Source organism: Pantherophis guttatus, chromosome 3 (genome assembly GCF_059756535.1).
Source record: "Pantherophis guttatus breed Tessera chromosome 3, ASM5975653v1, whole genome shotgun sequence".
NCBI classification, from domain to species: Eukaryota; Metazoa; Chordata; class Lepidosauria; order Squamata; family Colubridae; genus Pantherophis; species Pantherophis guttatus.
This window is the reverse complement of record NC_142065.1, coordinates 183,229,947-183,251,453: the sequence shown is the minus strand read 5'-3', so window position 1 is coordinate 183,251,453 and position 21,507 is coordinate 183,229,947. Positions and strand designations below refer to the sequence as shown.

The 21,507-nt window shown below is 38.6% G+C and overlaps 1 protein-coding gene across 4 annotated transcripts in view; it reads left to right on the top strand.

The window, feature by feature from the left end:
• The window catches only part of ZNF704 (zinc finger protein 704), a 50,597-nt gene that overhangs the window by 18,079 nt on the left and 11,011 nt on the right, over positions 1-21,507 (top strand). For all 4 annotated transcript variants that reach the window (XM_087890731.1, XM_034430026.3, XM_034430025.3 and 1 more), the window contains exons 3-6: positions 12,858-12,961; positions 15,440-15,672; positions 16,366-16,466; positions 18,239-18,500. In XM_087890731.1, coding sequence (XP_087746857.1) covers positions 12,858-12,961; positions 15,440-15,672; positions 16,366-16,466; positions 18,239-18,500 — 700 coding nt within the window. The remainder of the gene's footprint in view (positions 1-12,857; positions 12,962-15,439; positions 15,673-16,365; positions 16,467-18,238; positions 18,501-21,507) is intronic.

The following is a 21,507-nucleotide window of genomic DNA, read 5'->3' as shown; positions in this document are numbered from 1 at the left end:
CAGATGTTGCTAGGTGAAGGCAGTCGTATAAGAAAGCCTGGTCTGAACTATGCACTGCTTTAAAAAGTGACAACAGCACATTGATTTCTACCCCAAAGCCAAAAGTCAACCAATGCAGTATAAGTGTTATGTGGGTATCACAAGATACACCCATAACTATTTGAGCCACTCCGTTCTGGGCCAGTTGTGGCTTATAAATGCTCTTCAATGGCAGCTATATATGAAACACATTGCAATAGTTCAGTCAAAGAGTGACTAAGGTGTGAATGACAGTGAATAACATTTCCTGTCCAGGAAGGATCACAGATCTCACACAAGGCCAAAACTCTCTTGACCAGAATTCCCAAGTACTCCTTGAGCAGAAGCTGTGACTGCAAGTGAACCCTCAAGTTGTGAAGCATTCTGTTTGAGGCAGTGCAACTTGGCTAACAAGAATCATACTGGAATTAATAGGTCTTCAAACTGGAAATCCTTAATATTTCAGTCCTCGAGATAGACAGATGATATCTCATTCAGAAGCATCTGTACTCTTCCTATCTTGCTTCTTCAAAGTCCAATTTAAGAGTATCACAGAGAAAAACTGTCTTATGTTGATTACTAAATAGGCGGTTTATATCAGATCCACCAGATGGCACTAGAGAGTGTTTACAACTTTAATATACAAAAGGGATTATTTCATAAAAAGAGAAACAAAATACATATTTTATCATATGCAATCTACTTAGTTGAATTTATTCAGTTTCATACACTTGAGTTTCAAAATAGTTATCAAAATAATATTCTTCCAGATCTGTAACATTTTTCCATGAATAAGATTGATGATACAACTGAAGTCGTCAGTTTTTTCAAGTACCCTGAACAATGCAAACATTTTCAAAATATGCATATATATGTTATGTGTTTACTTCTAGAAGAGTGAAATTGTTTTTCGCAGCAATAAAGAGAATTGTACATAAATGTCCTTTTAAATTTTTACTCTTTTTTTTTCTACTAGTCAAGCTAAGACATTCAGTGTTCTGGAAGTACTGTATTTTTCAGAGTATAAGGTGCACCGGCGTATACGCACCTTAGTTTTTGTGGAAGAAAATAAGAAAACAGATGATTGGCAGGTGGATCAGCCTCCTGGAATACCCCCAATCAGCTGTTCCCAGAGGTGAATTTTAGCAACAGGTTCCTTGGTTGTGAGCTCTATGCCTTGCTTTTTTTTTATTTTTTTCCTGCCTCTGAAACTTCTAAAACTCCGTTTCAGAAAAAACTTTCTTTTCTTGCCTCTGAAAGCCTCCGAAACAGAGCTTCAGAAAAAAAGCCTCTGAAGCTCTGTTTGGGGGCTTCTTTTCTGAAGCTTTGTTTCTGATGCTTTTTTCAGCCCCAGAAACCTCCATTTGAGAAGCTGGGCGGGGCTACATTCAGAGTATAAGACGCAGCCAGATTTTTACCCTCTTTTTTGGGGGGAAAAAGGTGCGTCTTATACTCCAAAAAATACAGTAATTTGTGATTTGTTGGAGATAGCGATAAAAGATCTGAAACTATTTACAACAACATTTAAAATTCTTCTTAATTATTCATCGTTTAAAAAAATTAATGGGCAGAAGTTTTATTGGTGCTAGAATCTTCATGTTGTAACAACTAGTGTATGTTAGAAGTGTAGTCTTGTCAAAGTTGTCAAAGATGTTGTGGGTTCTCACATCACTGGATAGTTTTATTGATTGATTGATTGATTCGATTTATATGCCGCCCTTTTCCGGAGACTCAGGGCAGCTTACAATGCGTTAAGCAATAGCCTTCATACTTTTGTATATACCTGCTTAGTAGGGCTTTTGGCTCCCCTAAGCGGTGTCCTTTTTTATATAAAGTCAGCTTATTGCCCCCACAAACCAGGTCCTCATTTTACCTACCTTGAAAGGATGGAAGGCTGAGTCAACCTTGAGCCTAGTGAGATTTGAATTTGCAGTAATTGCAGGCAGCTGGTGTTACTTAACAGTGCTTTAGTCTGCTGCGCCACCAAGGCTCTTGGTAAAAAAGAATTTACAAAAGAGAGAATTTACAAAAGAGAGTTTAAAAAGAGAATGAACAGCCATCTGTCAGAAATGGTATAGGGCCATGATGGCGAACCTATGGCACAGGTGCCACAGGTGGCACGCGGAGCCATTTTGCTGGGCACGCAAGTGTTGCCCTAGCTCAGTACCAGCGCGCATGCATGCACCGGCCAACTGATTTTCAGGCCTTCCGATCCCACCGGAGGTCGGGAAACTGGCTGTTTCTGGCCTCTGGAAGGCTTCGGGGGGGATGGGGAAGGCTGATTTTGCCCTACCCAGGCTCCTAGAAAGGGGAGGGGGAAAAACAGGCCTACTGGGCCCATCGTGCCATTGCGTGACAAAAGCAGGGGGAAATGGGGGGGTCGCATGCACGGGAGGGTGGGGCGCCTTGAATTATGGATGTGGGCACACGCACCCGCGACACCCCCCACTCTCCCTGCTTTTGGCACACAATGGCAAAAAGGTTAGCCATCACTGGTATAGGGTCTCCTGCTTGAGCAAGAAATTGGGCTAGAAGGCCTTCAAGGTCCCCTCCAACTCTATCATTCTATGTTTTAAAGATAGAGGCCTCTGGCTAGATGCTGTCTGATTTTGACATAATCAGGCTAGGGAAGACAGGTGGAAAGTCCTCAGCATAGCTATTGAAAAGGGAGACTTTGTAAATCAGGAGTGTCTATGGCTACAGTGCAGTCCTCTAAGGCATCAGGGACTGGTTTCATAGAAGACAATTTTTTCATGGACTGGGAGGGATGATTTTGGTGTCTCTTGTTTGCTCGCCTCCTGCTGTGTGGCCCGGTTCCTAAGAAGCCATGGACTGCTACCAGTCTGTGGTCCGTAATTTGGAGATGCCTGCTTTAATCAACTGGAAGGTTAGAATGTGTTTCTAGCAATGCCACTAGAAGATATCGAACTTTTACTTTTTGTCCAATTTTGTCCTTTAAAGGAAGGCATTGGAACAAAAGATGAACCCCTCCATTTCTAACCATAAACCCTTTCGTTTTCCAAAAGACCCCCAAATTATGCCCTTGGAATTCATTTGCAAAAAATGGTCAAATTTTAGAATTCAGTTTGAGCCAGGGAGAATGAATTACGTTTGGGAATGGTGTCTTTCCCATTCCTATTCCCACAAATTTTAAGGAAAAGAAATGACAATGCCAAAATCCAGCCATTTCGTTGCCAAATTTTACAGGTTAGTTTGTGGATTTTAACAAACCCATACAGCCAGTAGATTGCCTATTCCCATTGTAAATAGATTATGAGTCCTTTATCTTGATAGAAAGTAGTGAAACTCATTGTTCAAGATGCCTTACTTGCAGTTATTTTTTATATAAATTTATGTCTAATAATTTTTTGCATTTAGGATAAGCTGTGTAATCAAAAGCAGAGATTTATTTAAGGCATACCCAAGAAGTTCACATTGTAGAGAGAACCAACCATAGTAAACCTTGTAAAGGAAAATATGGTTGTAAAGTTAAGTTTTGCTATTGCCATTCCTGTCCTTATTCTCTAACACCTGTTTTATTGCACAAGATTAGCTAGCTATGCAGCAGCAAAACATCTGAAATATCTGAGCACCGATTCTGTTTTACCTAAGTTTAAAGAATCCTTCAGATCATGCTTAGTTACTAGTGATCAAATAGATGTATCCATGTGGTCAATGCTCCCGGTTCGGACCGGATCCCCTGATCCGGTAGCGATGGAGACGGGTGGTTCGGAGAACTGGTAGCAAAAATCCCTGCCCCCACCCCATACCCAGCTGAGCCTCACAATCATCAGAGGCTTTTTTTTTTTAACTTTTAAAAGTGTTATTTCTACAACCTCTTCGGCCGAAAAAAATGCTTTTAAAAGTAAAAAAAAAGCCTCTGATGATCGCGCAGCTCAGCTGGGATCGTCAAAGGCTTTTAAAACCATTTTTTCTACAACCTCTGAAGAGGTTGTAGAAAAAATGCTTGTAAAAGCCTCTGATGATCCCAGCTGAGTTGCCTGATTGGCAGAGGCTTTTTTTCTTTTAAATGCCTCTGACGATCAGGCAACTCAGCTTGGATCGTCAGAGACATTTAAAAGAAAAAAAGCCTCTGCCGATCAGGCAACTCAGCTGGGATCATCAACCTCTTCAGAGGTTGTAGAAAAAATGCTTTCAAAAGGCTCTGACGATCCCAGTTGAGTTGCCTGATCGGCAGAGACTTTTTTTCTTTTAAATGCCTCTGCCGATCAGGCAACTCAGCTTGGATCGTCAGAGGCATTTAAAAGAAAAAAGCCTCTGACAATCAGGCAACTCAGCTGGGATCGTCAACCTCTTCAGAGGTTGTAGAAAAAATGCTTTTAAAAGCCTCTGATAATCCCAGCTGAGTTGCCTGATCGGCAGAGGCTTTTTTCTTTTAAATGCCTCTGACGATCCAAGCTGAGTTGCCTGATCGTCAGAGGCATTTAAAAGAAAAAAAGCCTCTGCCAATCAGGCAACTCAGCTGGGATCATCAGAGGCTTTTACAAGCATTTTTTCTACAACCTCTTCAGAGGTTGTAGAAAAAATGTTTTTAAAAGTAAAAAAAAAAAATGGCCATGCCCACCCAGTCACATCCCCCCCCCAAGCCACACCCACAGAACCGGTAGTAATAAATTTTAGATTTCAACACTGGTCTAAACCAACATTAGGATTTCTTAGTGGTTTTCATTCAAATTCTAACCAGATTTAACTCTAGTTAGTTATTTCAAGACCAGCCAAAGAGTTTAGGCTAAATTAAATATACAGTAGATCACAATTTCTTCCTGAATTCTGTTATTTGCTTACGTCAGCCTTTGGCTTTTTAAAGAGCACTGAATTAAATAATAATAATTCAGCAGGAGTTTTCGAATGTAGAAGCTGCCACAATAAAGTTTGAGTGTATCGTTTCTCTTACTGAATGCTCAAGTTCCATCTGAGCAACTTCTACTTGTTTAGTAGTTTTGTCACATAGCAACGTTGAATGAGTATTTGAAAGTCTCAAGCAACTAATATGTGTAAAAGAAAAGGAGAAGTGACAGTGCAAAGAATCCAGCTTGAATGTACTTCAAGCTAATTCAGTTCATTTTGGGTGTGTGAAATATAAATTACCAATAGAGTAAATTAGAAAAGAAATTAATTTATCCAGATACATTGGTTTAAATGACCTATGTTAACTCTGCATCAAAAGAAAACTATACATTAGTAAATACAGTATGTTTCATATATTATCTCAGAATCGTAATGCTATCAAGGGGCACAGCTCCATATTCAAAGAAAGGGAAGAATGTAGTGGTTTTTTTCTAATTACTATTTCTGTCCTGTTACTGTCCTGATAAAATACACTAAAATACTTCTTCAAATGGAATGGACTTGCAGATATGGTACTTAATTAAACACAGTCCACGGCATCCATATGAGCAAATGTTGCATATTTTACTGGTGGTGTTTCAGAATGGTCTCTGAATAACAGTAATCAGGTTTGAAAAGGAAGGTGCTATTAAGGATGCCTGCCAAAAAGCATAATACTATTTGCTAGATTAAAAACTGTGACACCTGCTAGCCAGTGTCTATCATACTATGACTGCATTCACATTACATTATGCTGTGACTCTTTTTAATCATGTTTGTTGAACTAGCCCTTATGGTTATTATGTGACCTCTGCATGTAGAAGACAAAACTCCTGTTCAGTTTATTTTTCAAATAATTGGCTCCAATTCTCTATCCAATGTAATCAATAATTTAGATTTGTATCGTAACTAGACTTATCTCATTCACTTAGACAGATTTAGTAACCTGCCTTTGCAAACACTAATTATTGATATGGAAATAAAAACAATCACCTGTGAAGAAATTCAAACTACTGTACTTGCTGTCTGTTTATACCTCTAAATTTTCAGGGAGGGAGGAGACAAAAAGAACACTGAGAAGTGTTTGTTAAATACCTTTTGGAAGGGCTCATTCCAGTATCTAAGTCTCAGGCTTAGAGATGGCTGTCCTATATTGGGACAGAAAAAATATAAATCCCCTCCTTTAATTTAAGATTATTGCTCCATTTGCAGTTTTAGAAGTGTTTATATTAAATATTATTAAAATCCTAAGCACATTAAGCTGAGAGAAAGTTTCATTAAACTTACTGGAGTTTGGTGATTAGTATATAGGGTTTGTTTATTTGTTTGTTTGTTCATTCTTTTATTTATTTGATTTCTATAGCAGCATGACTGAGCATCTCACAATTCAAAACATATATTACAATTAAAATTTTAAAAACATTTTAAAACAATAAAAGAGTAACAAGCATCAAATATTTTCTTAGTATGCAGGCTTATGCTTACTTCTCGTGAAAAAAATATATAATATTCTGCATTCCATTTGCTCTCTTTAATGATGCTGTTTGTATAAATTCTAGAACAGGCCCCTTTTGAATCTCTTAAAAATTATTAAAAATTAAACATTCACATTTTTATAAATACCACTGAAGTATGCTAAGTACACAGCCTATAGCCCTAAGGGGTATTTATGCTCCATAGCCCCTCCAATAGTTGCTGGAATTTAATTTTCAATGCATAGGAAGAATCGTTTTGATTCATTAATTTCAGTGGTTTTTTGACTCATTGTATATAAGTGAATGCTTGCATTAATATCTCTTTAGATAAGGACAGATAAGTATTTATAATACTTATCTGTATTTTTTGCAGACTCAACTATGCCAGTGGAAGATAGTCAATATTATATGTTCGTGATATGTTATTTTCATTAACCAAATTTATGATACAGTATATAAAGCAGTGATTTATAGTTTTGTACTACATAGTAACCAGGGGTGGGTTCTACTTACCTTTACTACCGGTTCGCAATGGGATCGCATGGGCAGATCGCTTCTGATGACATCAGGGTCAGTGGGCAGAGCCTCCCGCCGGTTTTACTACCGGTTCTATAGAACCGGTCTGAACCGGGGGCAACCCACCACTGATAGTAACATTTTAAGGGTGCAGTTTGGTATATTAGGAGAACTGGGCAGCCTCAGATGGCTTTTGTGTCTAAATGTGATATCTGAACGAAGATCTTGCCAAGATTTTCATATCTGTCTTCAGTGTTCCCTAGTCTAAGATCACAACTATAAAGTGTGAAATCTAGGCATAGTAACAAGCTTTCCTTTAAAAAATGGCTCTTTTTACTTTTATGGTGTTACTATTACAATGCTTTGATGTCTTTGTTAAAAACAATTAAGGTAATGTGGCTGTTCGCATGTAGTCTCTTTTTCTCCATCCTTTTATTGTGGGAGTAAGTTTGGAAAGATAAATGTTCTTATTTATATTTATATTGCCAACAATACTGTGATCACACCATCAAGCAGTGTAATATGTTGAGGGGATAATTTTGCCAAGTTGTTTTATTTGGACAAATGCACTCCATAGACATGGTAGCATAAAAAGATACGTTATACTTCATTTTCAAGAATGAGGCTTGAAGAAATGGTGACAGATTTCAGGAAAGGATTCAAAAGCAACAGCAACAACAGTAAAATTATCTCTTTTGTGCCATTCATTATATCACAAATATCCTTTGTAAAGTGTCAGACACCTGTGCTGGTGAAACCAGAAAGGGGAAAAATGTCATCTTGTGTATGTTTAATATGTGTGTATCATGACAGTGTACAAATGTACTAACATCAGCCTGTAGAAAAGCTTACTGGCTGCACAACCCTTGTTTCTTTCACACCCCACTACTTCCATCCACATTGTTGCTAATACAGTTTGGGAATTAGGTTTCCTTATGACTCATAGACTGGACCCAAGTCACTTGAAGGATTTGCAGGTTTTAAATTACAATTCTTTCATCCTTGCCCATTAACAGGCTGGGTGGGGTAGAGAAATGTTGGATGCCAATTATCTTTGGATTTTTTTTCGTACGTGATTTCCTTTTATGGAACAAGGAAGGAAACTGTGCCTATGAGAGAAAATTAAACAGTGGCATCATTAAAGTAAATAGTACAGAAAGTAAATACTATCTGTTCTTCAGAAAGTAAGTGGGCAAAGGGGAGGATTATTGACATACCTCTTACCCAGGATTCTATAATGTGCTTCTGGTTTGTGTATCCATATGCCTAAATTCCAAACATATGAGTGAGGCCATTTTCTATTTATGAGTGGAAACTTTTTCTTTTCTTTCTTTTTTTCTTTCTTTCTTTCTTTCTTTCTTTCTTTCTTTCTTTCTTTCTTTCTTTCTTTCTCTCTCTCTCTCTCTCTCTCTCTCCCTCCCTCCCTCTCCCTCTGTCTCTGTCTCTCCCTCCCTCCTTTTGTTCTTTCTTTCATCAAGAATTGAATTATAAATCTTTTTATTGTAGTCAGCCACTTTCAAAATTATAATAATTATGATGAAGATTTAACCCAATTCTTCCATCCAACTCTCCCATGAATGCAACAATAACCCCTCCAAAATTCTTATGAGCTCCAAATGGGAAGTTTCTATTAATTGCTCTCTCTGCAAGGAGCAACACTAATTCTGAATTTTGACTGGCACTTAAAATGGAGCACAGATTCCTAAGTATCACATACAGTTTTAGTTACAAGTTTTTAGTTTTTGGTGCTGCATGGAGACTTATAAAATGGCAGCAATACTGTACAGAGACTGCCTTCCTTGGCTTGAATGGCTTCCAAGCCCAAAATGTACAGTATAGTAATTTCCTGAATTCCACGTGATCTTTATTCTAGTAATGCTTATTTAGATGTTTTTAGATTAAAGGACTTGCAAGAATTTTGCATTTTCATGATTTTGGGGTTAACGAAATTATTACAGGAGGTCAAACAAGATTGAAATTGTTGGGCAGCATTGGGCTTCAGAGTTTTGTGACAGTGGTCTAGAAAACAGATTTCCTAATGTTTCACCAGCAAATGTGTCTGGCATCTACAGAGGCAAGGTAGTCGGTACAGTCAGCCACAAGTAACTGAGCAGGGACTTACTGAGTTCCTGCTCATCAGAATTGCCTCTGTGGTCTTGAAGCCCAAAACTGCCCAACAGATACCGGCTGCGAATGCCTATATCAGTGTACGTTTGAAATCCTTAACTGAGAAGCACTTGACTTTAGTGAACAGTACAATACATGGTCTACAAGACTCAGGAGATAGCAGTGGCTGGACTGACTTGGATTAAGGTTTGGGCTTGGTTAACTTTGGAATTTGCAGATGGAGACTCCAGCCAAGAAATTAAAAGACGCTTGCTCCTGTGGAGGAAAGCTATGACAAATCTAGACAGCATATTAAAAAGCAGAGCCATCACCCTGCCAACAAAAGTGTATATAGTCAAGGCTATGGTTTTCCCAGTTGCAATGTATGGCTGTGAAAGTTGGACCATAAGAAAAGCTGAGTGCCAAAGAATTGAGGCCTTTGAACTATGGTGCTGAAAAAGACTCCTGCGAGTCCCTTGGACTGCAAAGCGATCAAACTGGTCAGTCCTAGAAGAGATCAACCCTTACTGCTGTTTAGAAGGCCAGATTCTGAAGATGAAGCTCAAATACTTTGGCTACCTAATGAAAAGGAAGGACTCACTGGAGAAGAGCCTAATGCTGGGAAAGAGTGAGGGCAAAAGAAGAAGGGGACGACAGAGAACAAGGTGGCTGGATAGAGTCACTGAAGCAGTCAGCATGAGCTTAAATGGACTCCAGAAGATGGTAAAGGCCAGGAAGGCCTGGAGGAATGTTGTCCATGGGGTCGCAATGGGTCGGACAGGACTTTGCAACTAATAACAACAACAGACTTTAGAATGAAAGGATCACGGACTAAGCTGGGAAGTTGAAATATACCCCAGAAGAAGGAATCATTTCTTTACTATATTGTTGCCAAGAAAATTGCATGGACAAGTCAGGAAGCCTCCAGGAGGTGGGCCTGAAGGAGATGTTTCCTTTGTCCATGTTGCATAAAAGCTTCATATTTGTACTTTGGTTCCCTTCTCCCTCCTTCCCTATCCAAAGACTTACGTAATCTCAGTTTTCTTCAGATACAGAAAATACATTATTGTTGATGTTGACCTAAAAAAGGAAGACGGGGAGAGGAGAATAGAACCGATAGGAGGCAGATATATTTCCTGCTGCAGCAGCTCTGTATGTAATCTGCTTCCTCAGTCCCCCAGCGTGTAATGAAATAATGAAATATCTTACGAGGAAAAAAAAACTGTTTTGAAAAAAGAAAAGTAGCTATGGCTGGAGAATGAGCTCTATGCATGTTGGGCTTCAGAGAAGCATTATGTCATTCTCATTTGCACTATTATGGGATGATCTCATGGAGGAGGGGTTGCTGCAATTTACAGCTCTGCTATTTCAGCCATGTGATGATCAGCGTTCACTGTGCTCACCAGCAGAACAGAATGAAAGGGGAAAAGAAGAAGAAATGGCATTGTAAATTATTGAAAATCCTGAGAGGTTTTAAAGAACAAATGCTGGAATGGACAGATTGACAGTAACAGGAATGTGATGCACTTGCTCCTTTTTCTGTTCCTCCAGAGGAATTTTATCTACGAGAAGAAGAAATCACTCAGGTTGATAATTTTTTTTTTTTTTTTGCAGCCCCTATCAACTTTTCCCTTGCAACCTTTCCCTACCATTCTATGATCTCCATTTAAAGACTCCTTACTTTTTTTTTAAAGAGGAAAAGCATATATATTAAACCTATTGTATAACTTGAAAACTGTGCCCATTAAACAATGCATCTGTGCCATGGTGCTTATTGTGATTGATAATTCCCAAATTGCTTATTGTTAAATTACTTACTTAGGGTACAAATCTGTGAAAAACAATTTGTACTTAAAAAAAAAAATCCACAAGAATTGAAAAATGGCAGTCGGAAGACAAAAATGAAGATTGTTGAGAACTAGAAGTAAAAACTGGCAAACCTGTATCTTTAAGCAACAGTATATAGAATGAGAATCCAAACCAATCAATTAGGTCATCCATATCATAAATTGGGGACAAATCAACTTTTTCCAGCCAGTAATCCATCCTCCTTCTCCTCCTCCTCTCCTCCTCCTCCTCCTCCTCCTCCTCGGGAGCTTATATTAAAATAACACCTGTGGGGAAGAAATTTTAACATTTCTTCCTTTTATTTAAATTATACAGTTAAATATAGCTTTATAGGATTTTTGTTTCAAAACCTCTGCATTTGCCATCCATTTAACAGATTTTTTAAAAAGGACTTTAGCAGATCCATATTACCTCTGCTATTCCCATAGAATCCATATACTTCTCTCAATGGCAGTCCTATGCATGAGTCGTTGTGCAAAGAAAAACGATGAGACTATCAGTTGCAATGCCACGTGGTTGAATTATAAACATAGTGGATTTTACAATATTATTAATGTGAATAGCAGTGCTAGAAAAAAGCACCATGGCACCATAGATGGCATACTTTAAATGCGGCACAGTTTTTGACTTAATTTCATGAGCAATTCATATAAAATGTGTTTTTATAAAAAAATAAAATAAAATCTATGACATATTGCAATGCTTTAGCAAAGAACAGAAAACACAACAAGATGTATAACCTTTTGCCTCTCCTGTCCACTGCTTAATTTCAGGAACTGGTTATTCCTCTGTGTGGCTATAAACTGTAAAATACAACAACTATAATCCACATAATCCACAGCTTTGCTGCCCACAATAGTAGAAATTGTTGCCAAATACATGTCACAGTTTGAGACAGAGAATCTTTGGAAGTATTGCTAAACTGCCTTGTTTGGACTGCCATGTTTTGGCATGACTACCTGGTAGACTTAACCGCCTTAACCTTTAACTAGACAGTTTTGAAGCACATGTTGAAAGTCAGTACAGTGAGCAAATACTATCCATTGAACAGATACTGGCCAAATTGTTCTTTTGCTTGAAGCTTTTAAAGAGCAGCTAGACACCCCATGCCCCAATTGGGGCATCATTTCAGGGATATTTCTTTATCTAAACAGAGAAATAGAATCACCAATGGTAGCCAAAAAATAGTGTGAGCAGGAGTGACTGACTTCCTGCTAGCTTTTTCATTGACTTTCCTTGTGGGAATCTGGCAGGAAACATTGGCGATTCCCTTCCCTTCCTTTCCCTTCCCCAGGAAGCAGGTAAGTGGCTGCTGCTGGATGGGGGAAGGAGTGAGAGATTGCAAGAGTGGCTGGGAAATTGTCTCAGAACACTGAAAATTAAGAACCATAGCAGTGTAGAAGCAGCCAGTAACACTGAAGCAGCCATAACTTCCCCAAATTTCATTCACTCTGGAGTCGTGGTCACAGATTTTGGACACTTTCTGTAAATTAGTCCGTTTGAGGTAGCTTAGTTTTAAAATGTTGCCCTATGATGCACTGTTTCACCCAGTTAAAGGTCATGTGAGAATTTTAGTACAATTCCTTGACTTACAACAGTTTGTTTAGAACTGTTCAAAGTTACAGTGGCACTGGAAAACATGACTTATGACTGTTTTTCACACTTATGACCATTGCAGCATCCCCATGGTCATGAGCTCAGACTTTTGGCAACTGATTCATATTTATGACGATAAATATGAATCAGTTGGAGTAATGTTATCACCTTTTGCGACCTTCTGACAAGCAAAGTCAATGGGAAAGCCAGATTCACTTAACAACGTAATTTAACTGCAGTGATTCACTTAATAAATGTGGCAAGAAAGATCGTTAATGGGGCAAAACTGACTTAACACATGTTTCACTTAGCAACAAAAAGCTTGGGCTCAATTGTGGTCGTAAGTCGAGGACTACCTGTAATATATAGATTAGAATTTGGAATATTAATAGCACATTGCTTTCTAACTCCTTTTTCATTTGTTCCTGGTTTCTAATCATTTTGTTTCAGAAAATCTTCAGAAGAAGTGGACATGGATAAAGTCACGGCAGCTATGGTTCTAACTACTTTATCCACCAGCCCTTTGGTTCGCAGCCCCCCAATCCGTCCTAATGGTGAGCATGTTTCCAGGAGAGATTGTGAAATAAAAGTTTTGGGAAAGGATACACCTAGCTTCATTTTTCCTTCTGCCTGCCAGTAGGAAGACAAACCACCAGTCATTCTCCCTAATGTGGGGTGAAGTTAGTGATTGTAAACAGATGTTTATACTAGGGCAGGCATGTCAAACTCAAGGCCTGTAGGATGCAGTCTGCAGGATGCTTAAATCTGGCCCATGGGGAAATAGCAAAGGACTGGCCCACGGTGCCTCTGGCAGCCAAAATGGGGCACTGGGGGCTGCGTGTGCCCCCCCTGCTCCATTTTCAGACTGGACGGCCTCCAGCACTCTCCTAGCCAAAATGGGGCAGGGGGCCACACGCACTCCCCTGTGCCCCATTTTGAAGCAGAGTGCTGCAGCAGGCGTGCAGGCCAAAAATGGGGCACAGGGCAGCCATGTGCGGCCCCGGTGGCCTCATTTTGGCCAGCAAAGTGCTGCAGGAGGTGTCCATCCCATCTACCTCCCCCTCCCGGCCAACCCGCAGAGGAGAACTACAATGCTGATTCAGCCCTTGAAGAAATCCAGTTTGACACCCCTGCACTAGAGGATTTATCCACTTGTTTAATTTTCCAACTAACAGAATGAAGATGTGGATGGTTTCATAATGTGAAGCAGAAGTCAGTGTCTTCCTGTTCAGTTCTTCTACACAGCACAATCCCTTCTTCGTGCTAATGACTTGTCAATTAGGTTATTTCTGACCATAGGTCTAAGGCATTACTTCATATGATAGAGCATGTTTTGAGATGTAGACTGGCCGACAGATTACAGGCACTGATTGAATAGGAGACAACAAAAACAAATGCTTATTGATTGCTTCTGCAAAGCAGTGACAGTGCTGGCAAGGAGTGACCAAGAAATCTAGCTCTGACCTTCATAGCTGCCAGTGATCAAGAGGAGTGAGGGGCTACCATTAACTACAGTCACTACTTAGCATCTAGTTGCCAAAGCTACAATTGAATAGGCAAAATGGTGTGGGGTTTTTTCTCCCCCAAGGTAATAAAAAGTATCAAAGCTATAGCCATGTAAAACGCCTCATCAAGCAGAAGCTAACCTGTAATGCTTTCAATAGAGACATGCATAGCAAAACACAGCTGATATAACTTGATTGCTTTCTGGTTTGAATTGACTTTTTGTGCTATTTAGAACTGGTGCTTACTTTTAAAAGAACTAAACCAATGGTGGGTTTCAAACATTTTTACTACCAGTTCTGTGGGTGTGACTTGGTGGGCGTGGCATGGCTTGGTGGGTGTGGCTTGGTGGGCATGGCAGGGGAAGGTTACTGCAAAATCCCCATTTCCTCCCTATCAGCTGGGACTTGGGAGGCAGAGAATAGATGGGGGCCAGTCAGAATTTTTACTACCGAACTACTCAAAATTTCCGCTACCGGTTCTCCAGAACTGGTCAGAACCTGCTGAAACCCACCTCTGCACTAAACCCATATTTGGAAGACATATCAGAAGATCCGCTCTTTGTAAGCAGTCTGCACAAGACCCAAGAAGTGCTTTACAAAAGACTATCAGGCATTGTATGAACAGATACTTCTATGGAAGCTGTACATTGATCTTCCTTACAGCAAAAGTCAAAAGGGCTATGAAAGGCAGATTCCAGCAACTAGGAGAAAGGGAGGAAGGAAGGATCGTAGCATTTAGAAACAGATGCCTGAACAGAATTGCGTTTCTAGAATGTGCGAAGCTTTAGTCTTAATACACAAAATTTAGGAGATAATCCTGAATGGGTTGCCATAGATGCATCAGTTGGGATAAGATTTCAGTTAGATTCAGCCAGATGCTTTTTGTGAAATTGTATTTCAGTAACCCACAATAGCAGCAATTTTATGCATGGACATTTCCTCCCATAACAGTTATGTTACAGAGGAACGCATTATACTTCCCCAAAATTCTGGACATGTTTGCCCACTCAAAGAGGAAGAAAAACCTTGGCCTAATCAACTGTCCAGCTGCAACCTTAGTGGCTTCTCAAATAGATAGATTGTCTAGAATAGGTTCCTGGCTGTAGCCTTCTTTGAGCATGGCATGGTAGGAAAATATGACTAAGTCTTTGTTTATATCAAGTATAGTTTATTTATGGAGTTTGGAAGACCCCCAAAATATAGAACCATGTATATTCCTGGAAAATATCTATGGTGTGTATATATGTGTGAGTGATGTGTACTTCTTCTATCTTAGTAGACAATAATTTTATTTTCAATTCGTTGTATGTAAACTAGATGCCCCAGCACTTTTCCTAAATACATATTTTTAGTTCTATTGCCCCAATTCTCTTACTAAAAATAGTTTGTTTGTTTATTTATTTACAGTATTTATTAAATTAATTTGCCTCCCATTTTGTTTTGAAGTGACTCTGGGCATCTTACAGCATTAAAAGCATTAATATCCAACTTGTAGTTATCTTTTTTAATGCTATTGTTAATTTATAGAATCCTTAAATGGATCCTGGAAAGAAGGAGGATTTGTGCCTTCCAGTACCAGTAGCAGTGGGTATTGGAGCTGGAGTGCTCCAAGTGACCAATCAAACCCATCCACTCCATCACCTCCCCTTTCTGCTGACAGCTTCAAACCATTTCGATTACCATCTCAAACTGATGATGGCATTGACGAAGCTGAAACTAGCAGTCTTCTTTTTGATGAACCCATTCCTAGGAAAAGGAAGGTGAGCTTGATATTAAATGTGCCAATATTCTTTTATAATGTTACACCTGTGTTTATCAACCTTGGCAGCTTTAAGATGGGTGGACTTCAATTCCCAGAATTCTGCGGCCAGCATGTATATTATGATGTTATATGAACAAATACCTGTGTTTACTTATGAAAGACTCCATCATATATCATTTTTATCTAAAGCCAGATGTTTACTTGTTTCATTTTGCCTTTATTTACTCTTCATTTTTTAAAATATATGGCAATTGGTTTAGTCCTCTTAAAAGAAATCTTTGTCTGAAAAGCCCTGGAGTTGTTACAGATAAATTGCTAGTAGATTAAATATTAGAAAATTCCTGCGTGTGTTACTGTATTGTACTAAAGTTGCTACTACTTGTCATTCTAATATGAAAACAGAGTGAACTCATTTCAGTGTTCCAAATTAGCTTTGCAAGATTATTGATCAAAAGATCAATATTGTATAGTTCTGTTTATGAATGGTGAACTTAAATTGCACTCAAGTGCATGTTTCTCAAAAGTAAATCCCCCTAAATTCAGTAGGCCTATCTCCTTAAATGTATGTGTCCTTGAAACATTAATTTTAATTTACTTTAGTATTAATATAAGTAGAATACGGTAATTTGAAATCCATGCTTGTTAAATGAATGTACTGTGTACAGATTGTGCTCCCTGTTTAACTTCTCAGAACTCCATGAAAGTAATGTTTAAATGCCTTTGGAAAAACTGTGGAAAGGTCCTAAGCACTGCTGTTGGCATTCAGAAACACATCCGGACTATTCATCTAGGGTGAGAAGACTACAGTTCTTTTTATTTGTGAAACAAATTTTATCTCAATGTTAGCATTACTTTGAAGCGAGTTCACTAAGATTTATAACCAAATGAGCATGTTTATAATCTAGCTATTACTGGTGGTAATCCCCTTATTTCTTTTTCAGTATCAATACAGGAGTTTGCATATAACACTGAAGTCTGTTTTATCAGTCCTTTGAGCTAGGGGAAATGAATCAGCAAGAATTCAGTTTCATATAAGCAGTGTCCTTGCTTTTTATTATGTATAAATTTGTTTCCATTAATGAGTAGACATACCAGCCAATGACAAATCTTAGATTGTTTTCTTGATTTGCTAAAGAAAGTAGAATTTATTTTAAGCCACAATTTCCAATGCATAAGAATCAAAGCAACATTTTCCCTAACATGAAACAGAGCGCTGATTTATTTTTCCTTTTTGGCCACTCCAAAGAAGGAACAGTCAAAAACTAAAAACCGGGCACTTGGGTTCATTTCGTTGTGTGCCAATGAACTAAGCTTAATTTATTAAGTTAGTAATTATTATAACTGAAGCTACTGAATCGCTAACACAAATTTGATAAAATCAAAAGTTTTAGAAAGATTTGGGAATTCTTTTTGGAAAAAAGAAACAGTTTTTCTGAAAAAGGATTCCTGTTATTTGTGGAAATAACATCTGGATGACTTACACAATTGCAACAAGCTGCTGCAGATCTTTGGTTAATGTGTTTCCCCTTATCTCTCCTCCATCTGCATGGCCATGATAAACTTAGGCAATTTTGCTTCAGTTTTAGATTCACAACAGTTTGTTTCAGTTAGACCCAACCAATTGTGGTAAATCCTAACTATAGTTTGTTTAAGCCAATTTCCTTGAGATGAATTCAAATTACTTCAGTGAAATATATGTTTTGAATACAATTCTGAAAAATGAATAATATTCTTTTTCTTAAAAAAAGAATGAAAGAATTCTTTAAAAATAGAACAAACCTTCCATTTTCCTCTCTGTAGCAACACCAATAGAAAAACAAGGACTAAAATGAACCCAAAAGATTTTTAGTATTTAAAAGCTCTCCTGTCAATCACAATAGGAATAATTAAAAATTAAACTCACTGAACTGTGCTGTCATTTCTCATGATATCTTTTTCCCATTAATTCAAATTTGCATTTAATAATTTTTTTAATAAAATAGTGAGTGGGTGGGAAAAGTGAATTGAATCTCACTCATTGCATAATCTAGGTACAATTATAGGCTTTTTCTTTCTCCCAAATTTTCTCGTTTGCCTCATCAAATTGTTGTGAGAATAAAGGAAAAGAACATGCTGAAAGTTTTGAAGGAAATGTCAGATACAAATATGAGGAATAAATGAATTAAAGTCTATGTCTACTTTAAATAATCTATGTTTCCACCAGCCTAATTTATAAAATGTGAAAAATAAAATTCTTTTTTATTCCAATATTTTTGAAGGTATATTCTGTGCGCATGAAATATAAGAATATTAACTGATCAGTGGATCTCTTCTGAAGAGATAAAGTCTTTTCTATGTAACTGTGTATATATATCTTTCCAGTGTCCTATGTATAGAAATGCTAGTGCAAATATTTCCCCAACGTGCACATGAATATATTAATTAAAATATATATTATTGGTTTTAGTGGTAAAAGTATTAAACAATTCTGGTTTTTTTTGCAAAGACTCATATTAATATATTGGAACTTCTTATTGTACTGAATTTGGTACAGTATTGATAACTTCTGACTGTCATTTCTTTAGACGTGTAGGAGAATCTGACTACAGTGACGGAGAGGAAGATTTTTACTACACAGAGATACGTCTCAACACTGACTCAGTAGCGGATGGATTAAATAGTTTATCTCCAGTTTCACCCTCTCTAGCATCTCTTCCTTCTTTTCCATCCCAAGATGGGAACAGAAGTGAACTATCATGTGCCAAAACAGATGCTAAAGGGATGACGCCTCTAAGCCGTTCAGCTCCTACCAACCTCTACCTCATTCACTCTGACCACGCTTACCAGGTGAATATTTTCTTTGATTACATTTCATTTAGTTTACTGTCCATAAATTAGTCTAACTAGATTCAGTAGTAATAAAGTGGAATTGAGCTGTGATTGACTTGTGGTTACATTTAGGGTTTTGTTTTGTTTTTTTGCATCCTACCCTCTTTCTCTCTTTCTTGCTGCAAAGTTCTTGGGAAATCGTTTAAAGTAGGTATCTGAAATTGCTGAACTATTTTTACACTATGATTAATAACACTAAATTAGGATTATACTTTGCATGCAGGTCATGTGCTATTCATTGTTTCAGAATAATAAGACTTCTGGTGTTGAAATAGTAGAAGAATGTGTTACTCTTTCGTGGAAAGGAGGAGAGGCGAAATGGAAGCACATAGTACCCCTCTGACAAAATTGTTTCATTTATTTATTTATTTTCCACCTTTATTATTTTTATAAACAGTGTGGCAAATGTACCTAATTCTCCATCCTCCTCTTATTTTCCCCACAACAAGAACCCTGTGAGGCAAGTTGGGCTAAGAGAGAATGCTTTTCATGACTAGAATTCACTGTCTCTGGATTTTTAGCCAGGTGCCTTAACCACTAGGCCAAACGGACATACTTGTTGCCTTTAAACTAGCAATTATGTTTTGATGCTAGTTTGAGTATCATAATTCATTGTATAAATTGGATTTGTTTATCACAGAAGCTTTGGAAAATATTTTGAAAATAGATTTAGATTTGCATATTTTTTATAGATATAAAAAATTTATACTAACTTTAAGTGTGAGAGGAATTAATAAAATATGATAGAGTCTTATTTTAACAGAGAGTCTTATTTTCTTTTGACCACCCCCTGAATAAGGGCTTGGCCTTATTATCTGGGGGGGGGTGTCTTATTATTTTGGGGGTACAGGAGGCGACAAGTGTGGGACTGGATGTTCTGTCACTGCCCTCGCCTCCCCTCCCTGTTCTTCGTGCCGGCCAAGCAGCCCAACACGTCCCACCCCAACCCAATGGCAACAGCTGCTTCCCTTCCCCGCCGTCTCTTTATTGAGAGGGGTGGCAGCAGGAGTGAAATCTAAAAATTTTCCCTACTGGTTCTCTGGGTATGGCTTAATTGGTGAGCGTGGCTTGGTGGTCAGGTGACCCCTCCCCATGGGCGTGGCTTGGTGGTCAGGTGACCCCCTCCCCCGGTGGGCATGGTTTGGTGGTCAGGTGACTGGATGGGCGTGGCCAACAATAATAAATAATAAAAATAATAAAGTACAGAAAATAATAAGAGGTACCAAAAACCAACTTTCACACTTTACACACACACAACACAACACAACTGACTCACACACAATGTAAAATCAGCTGCACTTCACCTAAAATGGCCCTGCAACAAGCAGGAACCTCACAGAGGCACAAAAAGCTCAAAAACCAACTTTCACACTTTTTCCACACAAAATGCCACATACAGCTTTGTGAGATTTTGTGTGTTTGTGTAGAGTGAAACACTACAGAAACACACTAAATCTAATCTGCAAAAATATTTTATGTTTTTATTTTATTTTATTTTATTTATATTTTTAGATAAAAGCAGCTAAATTTAAAACTTCCTTAACTTTAAATTGCTTTGTCTAAAAAAAAAAAAAAATTCCTAAAAAAAAGCCCTAATTAATTATTTTTTTAAATAATAACTTTGCTTACCAAATTGAAAGCATAAGGCAGGCGGATTGAGTTGCTCACCGATTGGATTGATTGCAGCAGCCAAAGCAAGGCAGGAAAAGCAAGCCCAAAAGAAGCAGCAAGCTGCCAAGTGGGCAAGTGGAGACCAGGTGATTGTGTGGGCATGTGCAGGGATTTTTGCTACTGGTTCTCCGAACTACCCGCTGCCATTGCTACTGATTGTCCGATCTGGTCCGAACCGGGAGCATTTCACCCCTGGGTAGTAGGTGGGGCGAAGGAGAACCGAGACGCATGGAGCGAAACGTGGCTCCCTTTGTGTCTCTTCTCCCCTCTTCGCTGGGCATGACAGGGCTCCTGCCCCTTGCTTAGCCACCCGCCCCCTTTAGGGATGCAATTTGGGGGTGGCAGGTAGGGCAGGTGAGAAGCAAGATATCTTACCTTTCCAGCTCCGTCATGTTCCTCGCCGTTGTGTCCAGGGAAACATGCTATAAAAGAAAACCTTCTCGCAAGTTCAATCAAACTTCTTGAACTCGCCAGAAGGTTTTCTTTTATAGCGTGTTTCTCTGGACACTACGGCGAGGAAAGTGACGGAGCTTGAAAGGTAAGTCCTGTGCTCTGCTTCTCGCCCGCCCCACCTGCCACCCCCAAATTGCATCCCTAAAGGGGGTAGGTGGCTAAGTAAGGGGCAGGAGCCCTGTGGCAAGAGGAGCCACATCTCACTCCACATGTCTTGCTTCTCCCCTGCCCCACCTTCCACCCCTCTCAATAAAGAGACGGGGGAAAGGAAACAGCTAGGCTGCTGTTGCCATTGGGGTGGGGTGGGACGTGTTGGGCTGCTTAGCTGGCACAAAGAACAGGGAGGAGAGGGCATGTCCCCCCCTTCGTCCCCGGCCTCGCCTCCTCAACTCATTTTGGTTGAACAGCAAGCAACCAGAGGTAATGGCGGGACTGGCTGTGCATGCGTGTAAGTGTAAGTAGTTGATGGGGGGACTTATTTTGCTGAGGTGGCTTGATCCCATCCCTTCAATTTTAATTTGTAATTGGTTTTAACCCGGGTTGTTTTAATTGGATAGCCAAATTATTTAATGTTTTTAAATTGCTTTTAAATTTTATATGTTATGTTTTACCATGGCTGTCCACCGCCCTGAGTCCTGTGGGAGAAGGGCGGTATACAAATAAATAAAATAAAATAAAATAAAATAAAATAAAAAAAATTAAAAAAAATAAAAAAAATAAAAAAAATAAAAAATAAATATAAAATAAAATAAAATAAAATAAAATAAAATAAAATAAAATAAAATAAAAATTAACGCATGCACTGAAAAGTCCAATTGGGCTTATTATCCTGACATGTCTT